The 14,933-nt window shown below is 43.6% G+C and overlaps 1 protein-coding gene across 2 annotated transcripts; it reads right to left on the reverse strand.

The window, feature by feature from the left end:
* Window positions 1-2,403: 2,403 nt before the first annotated feature.
* LOC101764921 (putative G-type lectin S-receptor-like serine/threonine-protein kinase At1g61610) lies at window positions 2,404-7,756 on the reverse strand. Of its 2 annotated transcripts, XM_022827349.1 has the most exons (9): window positions 7,623-7,756; window positions 7,271-7,541; window positions 4,662-7,116; window positions 4,343-4,444; window positions 4,061-4,242; window positions 3,768-3,975; window positions 3,443-3,680; window positions 3,197-3,347; window positions 2,404-3,108 (listed from the first exon to the last, which is right to left on the reverse strand). In XM_022827349.1, the coding sequence occupies exons 3-9, from the start codon at window positions 6,001-6,003 to the stop codon at window positions 2,815-2,817; spliced, it is 2,517 nt and encodes an 838-aa protein (XP_022683084.1). In that variant the 5' UTR covers window positions 6,004-7,116; window positions 7,271-7,541; window positions 7,623-7,756; the 3' UTR covers window positions 2,404-2,814. The 2 variants fall into 2 exon arrangements, with proteins under 2 accessions (XP_022683084.1, XP_004972713.1); XM_004972656.3 differs by having other exon boundaries at window positions 4,662-7,541.
* Window positions 7,757-14,933: the final 7,177 nt, after the last annotated feature.

Raw genomic sequence — 14,933 nt, forward strand, 5'->3', positions numbered from 1 at the left:
ATGTGTATGTCTCCTAGCATGCATGTAAACATAAAGTCACTACAAGAAATTTGCTAATCCGCTTTTCACATGACGCTTAACGGTCTTTGGATGGAAAAACTAACAACAATGTCAACTAGGACATGAAAGTATATGGAAGAAAAAAATAGGGCCAAATAGGACACCACTCTATATTCCAGTGTCAAATACGAAGTTCCCTCTCTATATCTTCCACTATATAGGTCACAAAAAGTTTTAAAAAATATTTTTACATAGTTAGATGAAGAGAGTATTTGGTTATTATTTTATCATATCATATCCACATATTTAAAGAAAGAGTATTTGATTATATATAATTTTTATTTTATAGTATCCACATTTTTATTAAGGTAGGAAGGAATGGGATGAATCGGTGATTCTTAACAAAAGAAAATCAGGCATTAAGCACCATTGAACTATGGAAGACCGTCCTTGTGGTTTCTGATGGTGGTTTTGCTGATGTAGTGTAATGACATGGACGAACTTGCTTGCATGGCATGTCACATCACTCTGCACATCAATGTTGTTCTCTGGCCATGTCTATGCCTCTCTTCACCTCCATCTCTCTCCACCGCTCATAATCACCACATTAAGGTGGACCTAGCAACATGGAGGATGGTCCACATGTCATTCACCAAATTACTACCACGTCAATGTTCATGTAACATACCACGTCATCACAACCGTCCTCCAAAACCACCTAGAGGGTCACTATCTAATTTCATAAGTAGTTGGAAGCATTACATAGACGAACCTCGTTGCGGTCATGTGTAGGCACATTCCTATTTAGAACGAAGCAGGCTCACATTGATTTTATTGTAAAGATCCCAAATCCCATATCATTCGCATCACATGATGACATGCATAAACACCAATACTAAAGGGACCACCTGCATACGGTGGCATGGCGACACCCCTTTAATACCAATTGGTAACATTAGAGGGAGTTTTTCAACCTGTACTAATGTATAATTTTCCAGTAGTAATCCACTCCAACAAAACAATTTCCTTTCGCACTAGCCATCTTCAATCATAATTCATCGGTCCTACATATATTATTACGAGAGGAACAACAAACTTACTACAGAACTCGATTTGGCTGACATTGATGTGTCGCCCTTACTGGGCTCTGCCATCATCCATCAATCATCACTGGGCCGAATGGGTCATCCCTTTTCAGCGATCAGACGATATTGTTGACGATGGCAGAACCTCTCTAGCCCATTCAAAATAACTTGCCGATGGCATTTACATTTGGGGAGCGACTTCCCATCACTGAATCAGCTGCTGGTGACTGCAACTGGCATTTGGGATTGCAGGCGGGGCAGTGTGCCTGGCATTCAGCAACGGAGTTGTAACACGGCTCCGTCGATTTTTGACAGCAAAAGCACAAGGCCAAGCCCTTTTTTGGTGTTTCGCACAGGCTCTTGATGCAAAACACCAGGTGTATCTTGCTCTCATCTACTGATGTGGAGTTTGAATCAGTAGTTGTAGCCTTCATACTTTCGGCATCGAATAGCCGAGATGATCGACCTATACATCACAAAATTTTAATTAATTTGTGTATAATCAGCATGTACTAAGTTTATTTGTAGGGTAATTGAAAATATATACACTAAGAAAAGAAAACAAAAAGAAAGGGATACATTTACAGTGTGCAGGCATCACCAATACGCCTCCAGTCCCAAACACCACGAGAACAAAGATGGTCACGAGGCCGACGCCGCCACTCATACTGCAGATCGATTTACCTCTTCCTAGCCTCCTTGACGAAGTATTTTATTTTATTTGAATCGGAAGAGCTACATTCACGTATAACGTATAAAAAGTTTTGCAATCTAGACCCAAAGATATCGCTCGCACTCTACCACCAACGGCGCTCCTCGCATCTGCGAAACATCCCCTCAAGACATGGCATGACAAGTTGAGTGGTTGGGCTCTAATACTATAATGAGTTACAAGTGCAGGCGTGCAACATATTCCGACTGTTGGAATGCATCAAAGGCACAATGTACACCCATACCACAGCTCAAATGAGTAGCAAAGAAAACCTGGAATCAGAAATCAAGTTGTCCCTGTCTCTGTCCTGGGAGTGCACGCTCTCAGGTCCAAGCTCAACAATGGCAAATTGCCGGGTAATCAAGCAACGGCTCAAACTGTCTGAAGCTATTTTTAGTTCGAAACGCGACCCAACTAGATAACTTGCTTCGATGGAGATGCTGAGCAAAAATTAGTTGGTCATGATATCTTGGGAAACCTAATTTGCATTGGCTTGCATCTGGCGACTGAACAGTGGATGCGCGATGGCGAAAAAAAAAACAATCCATGGAGATGGGAGTCCCATGCGTGCACTCCTCATCTCTTGCATACATGACTTCAGCACCGTTAGCACCAGCAACATTCTTTCAATTCCATGACGCAATTCTGTTTCCTTACCAGAATAATCAACAACTCCATGCTACAATCCGATGGCGAGATGGACCGGACAGTAACTCGGTGCAGAGAACAGAAATGACAATATATTGGATGGAAGAGATCAGAACAAACAGGAAAAGTACATAAAGAAACTATAAACATATATGGCATCAAGAATTCAAGATATGCAGATTTCCTCTGTTCACCCCTGCTTCTATGTCACCACTGCTGAGCTGCTCAATCCCTGGACAAGTTGCTCAATTGCAGCTAATAAGTGAGTGATGTCAATGCAGCCATGAATTACCTTCGTTCGAAAAAGATATCGATTTCTGTTCTATATGGGGGTCCTTGAAGTTTGTGGACGAAATAAGCGAGGAGGCTTTAGCGCCCTTCCAGCGTTCCGAGGCTCATGTTACTTACAGAGCTTTCTCCTGCTTCAACAATTCTGTAGTTACTCCTTGAAAAGTACATAGGCTCACTAGGCTGTGGGAGCTCTATGTCACTGTTTTCCAAGCTTGACACCACCCATGGCATAAGCGGACGAGCGTTTGGGTTGTCTTGCACTAACAAGAGACCGATGTGGATACATCGTAGAATTTCGTCTGGTGAACAGCTCTCAACAATCGATGAGTCCACCAAATCACGCAGGTTTCCGTCCTTCCATAAGCTCCATGCCTGAGTCGGCGACCAACATGTATTCAAGTGCACATCAATGGTTGAATTTCACGATTGAAATAAGTTTTGGGGACTTCATAGCACTTACATGAGCTATAAGGTTGAGTGAACCTGTAACTGGGCCGGTCGCACTGATCTTCAAGCCACTCACAACCTCCAGTAGCAACACACCGAAGCTGTAGACATCGGATTTGAGAGAAATGATGCCTTCTAGTGCATATTCTGGCGACATGTACCCACTGTTTGACCATAATATCAGAAGAAGCATACATCAGTTCAACAACAATGGTATGCTTGTTTCTTAGAAATTTACTTTGTGAAAGAAATCACTCACTAAGTTCCCACGACTCTATTGGTATTTGATTGTTGCTCGTCGATACCAAAGATCCTAGCTGTACCAAAATCAGAGATCTTGGGTCTCATTTCAGCATCCAACAATACATTGCCTGCCTTCAGATCTCTATGAATTATTGTCAGCCTTGAATCTTGATGAAGATATAGAAGGCCTCTAGCTATGCCTTTGATTATCTGGAATCTTGTGGGCCAATCAAGCAATGATTTTCTTGCAGCATCTGTCGAGGATAGATGAAGCATCTTATCAGTTGTCTATATTTCTTTGGTTAACACTTGAGCTTTCACAATAAGTGAGCAGAACATACTGAAAAGGAAGGCATCCAAACTTTTGTTAGGAAGGTATTCATAAATCAATAATCTCTCATCGCCATCGATGCAGCAGCCTAGAAGTTTAACCAAGTTTCTGTGTTGCAACTTGGCAATCAGAACTGCTTCATTTTTGAATTCCACTACACCTTGACCAGAACCTTTACAGAGCCTTTTCACTGCAATTTCCTTATCTTCGAATGTTCCCTAAATAAATAAATAATCTCGAATCAGACAAGTTAGAAATTCAATTGCTTTGGACCGCTGAAACTACAAGCACAAGCTTCCTTACCTTGTAAACAGTGCCAAATCCTCCTCGTCCAAGTATAGCTGAATCAGAAAAATTCTGTGTTGCAACGGCAATTTCTCTGAAGCTGATCAATGGCAAGTCTAATTTCCTATCAGCAAGTTCATGAGTACCGCTCATGTCTCCTAGCATCAGCCTCGTCCAGATTTCCTTGCTGCCTTGTTTTCCTGACAGAATTGTGGATAACATCTCTTCAGTTTTCATTCAATTCGAGAAATCAGAGGGGAAAAATGAAAAAGAAATATATCTCTAAATGTGCTTGTGTACCTCTAAACCAGAAGATCCAAATGAACACTATGCATATGAATGCTAGCAAAGATGCCAGAACTGGCAGCACAATTTCTAGGATGTTGGTTGTTAGCTTGCTACCTGCAAAGATCAATCATGAACAATCAACAAACTTCATCCATCTCACACACTACTAGATGTGTCAAGTATTTTCATGCTGCCCCTACTTTAGTCTAATACTTCACAAATATAGGCCCTTTGTTCTTCAGTTTCAATAGGATCCTCTTAACCATGAACTTGAGGAATTCAAACACCTGCCTAGTAAGGTAAGCAGACAAATGAAAGCAAGAAATCAAACCGCTTAATTTGTTGGTCCGGATATATAGGTTTTCCCCTCCTTCGCTGCACTTCTCCGTATCAATCAACATCCCAGTCCATATCAGGCACCTCGTGTCATCCCCATCAATAGCCCTGGTGCTCATGTTGGCATAAGCATATGCCATGCAGGAGCAGTTGCTACGGCATTCCACCGTGCACTCATCAAAACTTTTGTTTCTGATAAGGAGGAAATGGTCAGGGACCTTCATGCCTGGCAAGGTCAAGAAACCGTCTCCGGTGCTACATCTTAGCGCCTTCTTCCGGCGACATCCCTCCAAAAACCTGCCCTTGTTCCAGTCTTCATCATCCTTTGGCTCAAAACCATCGGGGCACTTGCATGTCGGGGTAGTTTCACTGTTGTCACAGTAGCCGTATGGACCACAGTAGGCATACACATTGCACTCATGTGCAGGCTGAGTGTACAGGGCTGTCCATGCTGACATGTTGCTGTTCCATCTTAGTATATTAACCTTGCCTGAGTAGCTTATCTCCATCCTGATCAACAAAGACAAGGATTCAATTGGGATACCAAAGGACATGTACACCTCGTCATCATCTCCGCGATGTACCGCCATGTAAATGGTATGATGGAAGTTGTCCGTGTAGCTCCCAAGAAGGAAGTAGCTACTCCAAACTGGGCTTCGACGGTGCGGCCTTGTGCCGTTCCAGATGAAGCGCTGCAGGAAGCAATCAGGATCTGCCCCATAGGAGAACGCTCCCGGGGATGGATCCTGTGGGCCTTTCCAGGAAATGAGGTGTTGCAGAGGATGCATCTTGTGGCTGATCCTAAGGTTCATACCAGGAAGGAGAGTATCAGCCGGGTGGTCGAAGCTCTGCCATAGGATGGTACTGTGGCCCAGAGGCCGGAGGATGAAGTTTCCAGTGTTTTCTAGTGCGGCTTCCGCAGAAATGGTTGTGGCAGGCGAAGATCTGATGCTGCTGCTGTTTGACCTCCAAAGGATGCGGCCATTGCCATCAGACAGGACAATGTGTGAGCTACTGGTCAAGGCGAGCATTGCTGAGGAAATATTGGTAATAGGCACATCACGGTTGGCGATCCACACAACAGTGCGCTGCGAGATGTTGTTGTACCATATGCCAACATAATAATGTTTTTCCGTGGGATTGGACAGAGAGAAGAAGCCCAGGATGAAGGTGCCATCGTCAGACACAAGAGTGTTGCCTGGTGTGAGCGGCTTGCCAGGGACAAGGTGGTCGCTGGATGCACACAGAAGTATTGAGCTGAATGAACAAGAAAGAAACAAAAGGATAGCATAGATGGGAGTGGAATGCATTGGCACCCTCGAGCTTGTACTTGTCATGAAAAATGATTAGGGGATCATGAAGGTGAGTATATAAAAGCAATGAGAGGGTAATGTTGCCTGTATGATTGGACTCTAAGGAGCAAAAGGGTGGTTGAGTTCTTCCAAAATTAGCAGTGAAACCAAACATCAGTGTTTTTGTTGAAAACGCTTCTAACCATGCTGAATTATTTTTATTTATTTATTTATTTATTTATCCTTCCCCTTTATTTTAAGCTATTGATTAACCAAACAAAGAATGATTGGATCGCAAGTTCCGCACTAGATAACATATAACAAGCCACTCCTCATAGAGATCACTTGAAATTTATGCTGTAAAATTTGTGAATGGGAAAGCCTTCCATGTCTCTAAACTTTCTTCCTGGAAGTAAAATCTAGGAACCAATATTCCTTTACTGAACTTCGGAGTGGCCCCCTCCTTTTAGAAATAATAAATCCTCCTGATTTGTAAGACTCAGGCTTCCAGATCTACTATCATTTGCATCATAAAGAGTGAAAGGGAAATGGATGTATGGCAGTACCTAAGCATGAATGTATGATACTACAGCTAAAAAAAGTAATATGGAAAACATAAATTACTAGATCATTTTTCAAAGATTCGAAGGACATTGAATGAACTTCATGAAGGAGAACCAAACTATTGATGCTGCAACCTGCAATGAAAGTTGGCAACCACAGCTGCATAGCACCCATATTCATAAACTCATTCAGGCCTTCTATAAAAGGATTTTCATGTAGGATGCAGAGCTTGCTGATCCATGCCCAGTTGGACCAGAGACCCCCAGATGATAAAGTCAACGTACTATCCGAATCATTGCCCCTTTGAGTTTTCAATTGATGACAATATACCATCAGGTTGACCTATGCTGTCTCTTGTTTCAATGTGAGTACCGTTACAAATTTGCAGTCGGAGGTTGTTTGCATAATTTAAAGTCCAGATATTGTAAAAATTACAGCTAGCATACTTTGATTCGATCACATGACAAAAGTAGGACATGCTTTGCAAAATGATGACTAGAGTACAGGTGGTCTAAGATCAGAGGGCAGGCAGTTAAACTCCAAACCACAAACATCAGGGTTTGCAGAAATCCAAAGTGAATGGTCCGACAGTAACTTTCATCATCCAGTTTGAAACATACAAAAAATAGCAAAAATAAGCCAAGTTTAAACATATGGAAGCACAAAATGGAACATGTTAACGCCTATATTTCAACTGAAACGACCTTCTAACTGTAAACTGGCTAACTGAGAGATGAGGGAGACAAACCTCAGTTCCCAACTTCAGTTCTCTCGCAAGGAGATTGAGCTCCCATCCCAAGAATGGGCACCCAAATTTTCACATATCCAGGTGATTTTAGCAATAACCTTTTTTTTCTTTTCGAGAACGCAGAGGAGAGTCGTGGTATCATGTCCACGCACCCACCATTTCGTGAGGGGGAAAGGTTGCTGCTGCATATCCATATGCTCGACACGGCCTGATGTTCCTGCAGCCGCGAGCATCCGGACTAGGAAACCTACCTTGCTCCACAAAATTGAATCTGACAGTATTGATTCGTTCATTCAGATTATTTGCCTCACTTCAGAGAGAGAGATGGGGGAGGGGGAGCCGGAGATAGTACCTGGCAAAGGGAGAAGTGGCGGTGGCCAGGGAAGGCCGGGTGGTCTGCGACGGCGGAGTCCGGGACGCGTCAGGGTCAGGGCCAGGGCACAGCCATGGTGGCGGTGCTCCCCTGCCCTCCCAGTCCCAGGTGACGGACGGAGAAGCCGGGGCGGCGGCGAGCCGGCGAGGCAGCTGCTGGGCCGACGGCACCGTCAGGCCTGCGTTTACTGTTGGGCCGTCCGAAGTGTTGATGGGCTCAGGCGATAAGGTGGGCCGATCTGCGTCGTCGTGGTGTGTTGTGTGTACAGCGGCCCTGTATGGTTAGCAAGGCCCATTTATTTGAAGGGGCTGGGTCGTCGTGTACTCGTGTGGCCTTCTCTTTTTGTTTTCCGTTCTTCTTTTCAATTTTTGTTGTTGCGTAGGATGGGATCACTTGCACCGTGTACCTGCTACAAAAGCATGGCCATGTGTTATGTGATACGCACTCCGTGTTTTTTATAGTGCCAAGGAAAGCATAAAACCACCTCTTCTTCTTCGAGTGTCATTATGTTGAATTCCATTGGAGTGCATTATATATTGTGTTTAGCATTGTCCCACCTCGTAATATGAATAATATGTGTAAAATAGGAAGATAAAGACCGATCATTAACTCGTTGACGGGTGCAGTGGCTTTCCGTTGGGCAATATAGTTCACGAGAAATGATTTTGTGTTTCATAAATGCCTAGGTTCTATTCAGGGGGAAATAAGATCTCAATTGCTCGAAGCAAAGAGAATCAAGATAATGGCATTGCACTTTTTTTTGCTTCTCATATGGACATTTTTTTATTCGAATTTATTTGTTCTTGAGTGGGATCTTTATTTCCACAAGATTTTTTGTCGAGATGGTGTAGCGTTTGGCTACTACTTATAACGCGTATGCCGATTTCTCCTCTTTGGGAAGGCTGAACGTTATTTTCTTTAAAAAAATATATAAAAAAAATCAGTAGGGGTCTTCTCCTAGTCACCGTCAAATCCTTCTCTCTCGTCCTGTTAAACTACCACGATGTTACCATTAAAGAAAACCCCGCTGCTCCATTTTAGTTTCAATTCAACGTCGGGCGCGTGTGCATCGCCGTCACCGTTGTTGGTTGGTCAAACGTCGGCAGAAAGGAAGAAGAAAACAAGCGGCTGGCGTCGCGCGGCGGGTTGTTCCAACGTTCAGGCAGGGGTGGTGAATCCTTTCCGGGCCTGTTCTCGCGGGCGGGCCCACCGGCCCGGCATGGGGAGCAATCCAATCCGGGTCCCTTTCCGCTCTTCACGTGGCCTCCACACCGGCCCGGCCCCATCATCCCCAGTTTTCCACAGCCACAAGCTCCTCCTCCCCCAGCCGCATCTTTTTTTCTTTTTTTTTTTGGCCCTTTAGTATTTCTTTAGCTCTCACTTCACTTGAGCTCTCTCTCTCTCTCACTTGTCGTGTGGCCAATGTTTGCTTCACTATCCTTGTTTTTTCTCTCTCATAAACATTCCAATTATTCACCATCTTTTTTTTTTGCCTTTCTTTTCTTTTAGCTGCTACTCCTAGCTTGTGGTTGCACCACGGATATATTGTTAATTACACGCTGATTAATTAGTCAAATCATGATGGCATGCAAGCATGGGCCTGCCCCCGATTTTGATTTGGATGTGGATCACAACGTACGATGCAAATCCAAATCTCCAGCCCGGCGGGCAGATGGATGTGGATGGATATCGATGTCCATGTAACTATCTCATCTCTCTGTCGGGATTTGTCGGTTGGGGAGTGTTAACTGGAGAGATTGGAGCGTACTACATGTCGTGCTCAAGCCGTGTTGCTGTTGCTGGTGGTGTAGCCAGCAAATTCACATGCATGGTTCTTCCAACGAGAATACAAAAGGAAAACATATGGTTCTTCCCGGCCAATGCAAAGTTCATGACCAAGAAAATTATTGTGCTACGGACCAAACCTGTATTATTGCTTATTGCGGCCAACTTTAGACGTCGTGCGTTGAATTATTAAGTCAGTCTCATTGCATAGTTTCATTACATTGTTACTACGAATAAGCACATGATAAATGAGCATGATAGGTGTCATGGGGATAAAATTTCTCTCTCATTTAATGAAACTTCCCCTCTTCTCTTCTCATGATGAACTTGCCGAGATAGCAAAATTGCTAATATGGAATATAATTTAATGCTCATGAAATTTCTATGATTGAAATAATTAGTCTTAAGTGTATTGAATATACTATAGTAGGTCCTTAGCCCATGTGGAGCTGCCCTAACGATCGTCATTTGGTTAAATATACTTCTATAGTAGGTCCATAGCCCATGTGTTCTAGGCTCTAAAGTGTTTACTAATTTCCAACCATAAAAAAAAGTTCTTTCTTCAATTAGAAATGTAGCAACTACTTTAAGCTTTGACCACGCGTGTATAAAAGGACCTATGTAATACGGAGATGCGTGTTACGGTACTGTAACACCGAACAAGAAAAAAAATGTTCAAACAACTAGCTGTGTTATAGTAAAGATCAAATGTTCAAACGGGTGTCTACAAGAGGTGCTTCGTAGGGAAAAAAAACATTATTCTTTTTTACCATGTCATATGCACCAAATGTTTCAAACGTGGATTAAGATGCTTAAATTTGCATGATTACTTAATGCATGCTAACGAGGTGGTTGGCCTGGCCTATTTAAGAACCATTCTTATCCTATGGGTTAGCTTTATACACCATCATGTTCGTTCAAAAAAAAACTTCATACACCATCATATATCTAATGAGCACCCGTGTTTATGCATCTACTTTTTTAGTTTAGCAGTACGAACATTTTTATAAAAAGGTGAATCGTATTTTTTTCCCACTTGTGCTCGTTGATCAGACGGTGGCATCTCAGTGCGGTTACCTCGACGGGGAACAGGTGAGAACGGAACGGGCGAACGGGGAGTGATCGCGTGTGATCGGCCGAACCGGACGGAAGGCAAAAACAAAACGGGGGACGGGTTGGGGGGGACCAGCCCGTGGGCCCACGCCCAGTGACTCACCACGCGCGGCGCTCGGCCTCCCAGGCCAGCGTGCGGCCGCGGTTGGCCGGGGCCGCGGGGCCCGTGGCCCGTGGGCCCCTTTACGCGATCCCCCCACCCACAGCCACCAGTGCCTGCTACCAGCCGCTGCCCCGCCACTAGTTTCCAGCCGCCGCCCGATGCGGATCCGACCCTCGTTACGAAAGAAGGTGAAGAGTAAGGATACTCCCAGAATCCATGTCTTTTGGATTCGGAGAAGTGCCGATTTTTAAGAACGTGAATAGTATGATATGGTGCAACTCTCTTAGAATAATCATTCATGTCTTAAACTTTTAGCATGTTATTGCACTCTGATCTAACTTCATCGGCGAATTATATATGTCGTAGTTATTGCACTCTGATCTAACTTCGTCGGCGAATTATATATGTCGTGTGCGCTTCTTTTCTCTTTTTAACTATATGCTGCAATTGGAGTCCACTTATTTCCAAGGTTTGATGCTTGATATTGTCTTGCTCCCCTTCTTTTCTCCCCACCCTTTTTTTTGGGGTGAGGTACGTGCATCCCATGCCATTACTCTTAGAACCATGGAAACAAAGTCGCATCCTTTCTATCTTGGCAAAGGTTGTAGCCCAAAAGGATTCGAGCACTGTAGCTTTGCAGTTCAAATGATATGTGTTGTTTTCAGGAGCCTAAGTTGTCCACTCGACAATCGACACACCAAATTTTGTTCTGGCGATAGGAATGGAGATATTCTTTGGGGGTGACCAAGCACCTCGTTTCTCCAAGCACCTAAAGTTCTGAACTATCTAATCTTGGGTCAAATGGTCCTTTTTGTTGGGAAGTGCTATCATGGAATATTATATCTAAAGGGAATAATCTTAAAGTTAGCTTAGCTTCCACATGAATCGGTTCTCTTTTCGGGACATCCCGTGGCAAGTCCAACAGAATATTACTCCGAAAAAAGTCTAAATTATACGGTGGATTTTCTACGATTTCAAATTCATGTGATATGAATTTTGATCCATATGAATTTTATGTCTTATCATGGTGTCTATCATTTATTTTCTGGAATAACAAGGTTTATTTTCTTGAATAAATATAGAAAGTATGGACACACGTGCTGAGTTTTGGAATTTGAACAAGATGTATAGGACATGTTCCACCACAAGAACCTAAACAACTGAGCTATGTTTTACAAATTGTGTAAGCCCCTCAATTTCCTTCAATTAAAAAGCCTTTTCCTTTCCATGCCATTTTATCTCGTTTTTGTTTACACTTCAAGAAACCTGCATTTTTCAAATTCACTTGGACCCCGTTTGGATCATTGGAATTGAATTCCATCCTAATAATCATAATTTAGACACAAATTAATTAAGCTAATATAATTGTATGTGGAATATAGTTGTATATTATAGTTGGTGATATGGGAGGGATACTTGTATGCTGCACTTCTACTATAGAGAAGCGAGTCTAAGAGCGTGCTATAAGAATTGAATTCCATTCTAATAACCATAATCTATAGAATCAATTTCCATCTCCCACCCCATGAATTTAAGATAGGCTTATATCTAAACTTTGGAAAGTTGTGGAATGCCATATTCCAACATAAATTAGCCTACTTCATAAATAGATTCCAATTCCTTGGACCCAAACGGGACCTTGAGGTTTTTGTTAGCTTTGCTGTAAAGTCTACACACAGCTTCCAAATCCAAATCCAAATATCCTTTATTAAAAATCCAAATATAAATATCGGTGGGCGGGGTTTATAGAGCGAAAGCTTTCATCTTAACAGCTCCAGTGTTCCGTTTTAGAGGGTGCCACGAGAAGAGAGACGACGACATACAGGCTGCCATACACTGGAGCGGGTAAAGCTAATAAGCCCTTGTTTACTTCCCTCCAAACTTCCAACTTTGACACTATGCAAAAAGAAGATTTCCCATCACATCAAACTTGCGGTACATGCATGGAGTACTAAATGTAGACGAAATCAAAAACTAATTGCACAGTTTTGTTGTACTTTGCGAGACGAATCTTTTGAGCCTAATTAGTCAATATTTGGATAATAATTCACAAATACAAACGAAACGTTACAGTGTCGCATTTATGGCAAAATGCCAATTTGGCACCTCCCAACTTGCGAAGTAAACAAGGGCTAAGGAGAAAATGCTATCACCTGGAGCCAGGATTTGCACCCGAATAAAGAATGCTTCTTTCTTTCTTGCTTTGCGTGCCGCTCTACTCACCCGCTCTCTAGGCCTTGTTTAGTTGGGGAATTTGGGAGGTGCTAAATTACTGTTACAGCACTGTAGCACACTGTAGCATTTCGTTTGTATTTGTGAATTATTGTCCAAATATTGACTAATTAGGCTCAAAAGATTCGTCTCGCAAAGTACAACAAAACTGTGCAATTAGTTTTTAATTTCATCTACATTTAGTACTCCATGCATGTACCGCAAGTTTGATGTGATGGGGAATCTTCTTTTTGCATAGTGTCAAAGTTGGGAGTTGGGAGTAACTAAACATGCCCTGGTTGAGGCGGCTCATGCATTTAAGAAATGGGCACAGATATTCCTAGGAAGCGAAACGTTGGAGCATGTGACGCTAAGATAGCACCTCATGACATGAATGTGCTAGCACAATTTGGATACGAGGTGTAAATTTTAGTAGGATCACGTCAAATGTTCGGATGCTAATTAGAATGATTAAATATGAGCTAATTATAAAACTATCGGAGGAGAGCTAATTATAAAACTAATTGCATAGATGGAGTCTAATTCACGAGACGAATCTATTAAGGCTAATTAATCCATCGTCAGCAAATGGTTACTGTAGCACCACATTATCAAATCATGGACTAATTAGACTTAATAGATTTGTCTTGCAAATTAGACTCCATCTATGCAATTAGTTTTATAATTAGATTATATTTAATACTTCTAATATCAAACATCTGATGTGACATGTGCTAAAGTTTAGCGGGGTGTACCCAAACAGCCTCTAAAGTTGCCCTTACGAGTGTTTTAGGTTTATACAATTGTGCGAAGGTACAATCACAGAGAAAAGCACGGCAAATGGTTGCAGCTGCTGCAGCCTCTACAGGAGGATCTGCAGCCAGCCGGCTAGCAGCAATAGCAGCCAGGCTTCGTTCAAATACTTCTGAATGCTTCCTCGTCGGTGTCCACAGCTTTCAGCAAACCCAAATCAGGAGGATGAAATACAAGTCAGCCCTTATTTACTTTGCGAATTTGGGAGGTGCCAATTTGGGAGGTGCCAAATTACTGTAGCAACACTGTAGCGTTTCGTTTGTATTTGTGAATTATTGTCCAAATATTGACTAATTAGGCTCAAAAGATTCGTCTCGCAAAGTACAATAAAACTGTGCAATTAGTTTTTGATTTCGTCTACATTTAGTACTCCATGCATGTACCGCAAGTTTGATGTGATGGAGAATCTTCTTTTTGCATAGTGCTAAAGTTGGGAGTTTTGTATGGGAGTTTTGTAGGAAGTGAACAAGGGCTCAGGAACTTTTACTACCCTTCCGTCCTTATCCTCTCGCTCTCTCCCCTTGTTACTGTAGCTTTCAGATTTCGTAGCTTCCGGCCCCTTTCCTCTCCTCCTCCGGCGGCCTCGCCGGCAGCGAGAGGGAGGTGGGCCGGCCCGCCCCCTATAGCTGTATTTTATATGGTTTTCATAGTTTGCTCGGATGAGTGCCGGGTGGCCCTTGGAGCTTCGACGCCGCCCCTCGCCGTTGCAGTTGTCGCCGTCGTTGCCGTCTTCGTCGGCGGTGGAAGCGGTTGTGCGGTGAGCTCTAATAAATCGAAGCTCCCCCTCCCTCCTTCCCGTGCGGATCCGCCCCACCTCGCCGTCGCTCGCCTCCGCCGGGACTTCCACTCCGCCATCCCCGTCGCTGCCGTCGCCTCCACTCGCGCTGTTGCAGCTCTGCGTCGATCTGCATTGAGGCTCTCTGTATCTCGTCGTTGTCGACCTCCGCCTCGTCGCCGTCTCAGCAGCTCTGCCTTCTGGGAATCCGAGGGGATGAGCCCCTTGCTCCGCCGCCGGTTGAAGCTTCACCTTTTGGGCCGTCGGAGTTCAGGTCCCCCCTCTTCGTCCAACCTTTCGCCTCACGAGGTTCTTCCACCTGGGGACCATGGCTCTTGTCGAGCCTCTGGGCTCCTGCTGTTGGTGTGCTGTCCGCCGTCGCCGGGGCTTGGTCGGGACAGCTTCTGGCCCCAGGGACTTTGTTGTTATTAAGGCCTTCTTCGGAGACCTAAATGCGTGTGTGGGGGCGCGCGCGGCTTTTATTCCAAAA

This window comes from Setaria italica, chromosome VI (genome assembly GCF_000263155.2).
Source record: "Setaria italica strain Yugu1 chromosome VI, Setaria_italica_v2.0, whole genome shotgun sequence".
Taxonomy (NCBI): domain Eukaryota; kingdom Viridiplantae; phylum Streptophyta; class Magnoliopsida; order Poales; family Poaceae; genus Setaria; species Setaria italica.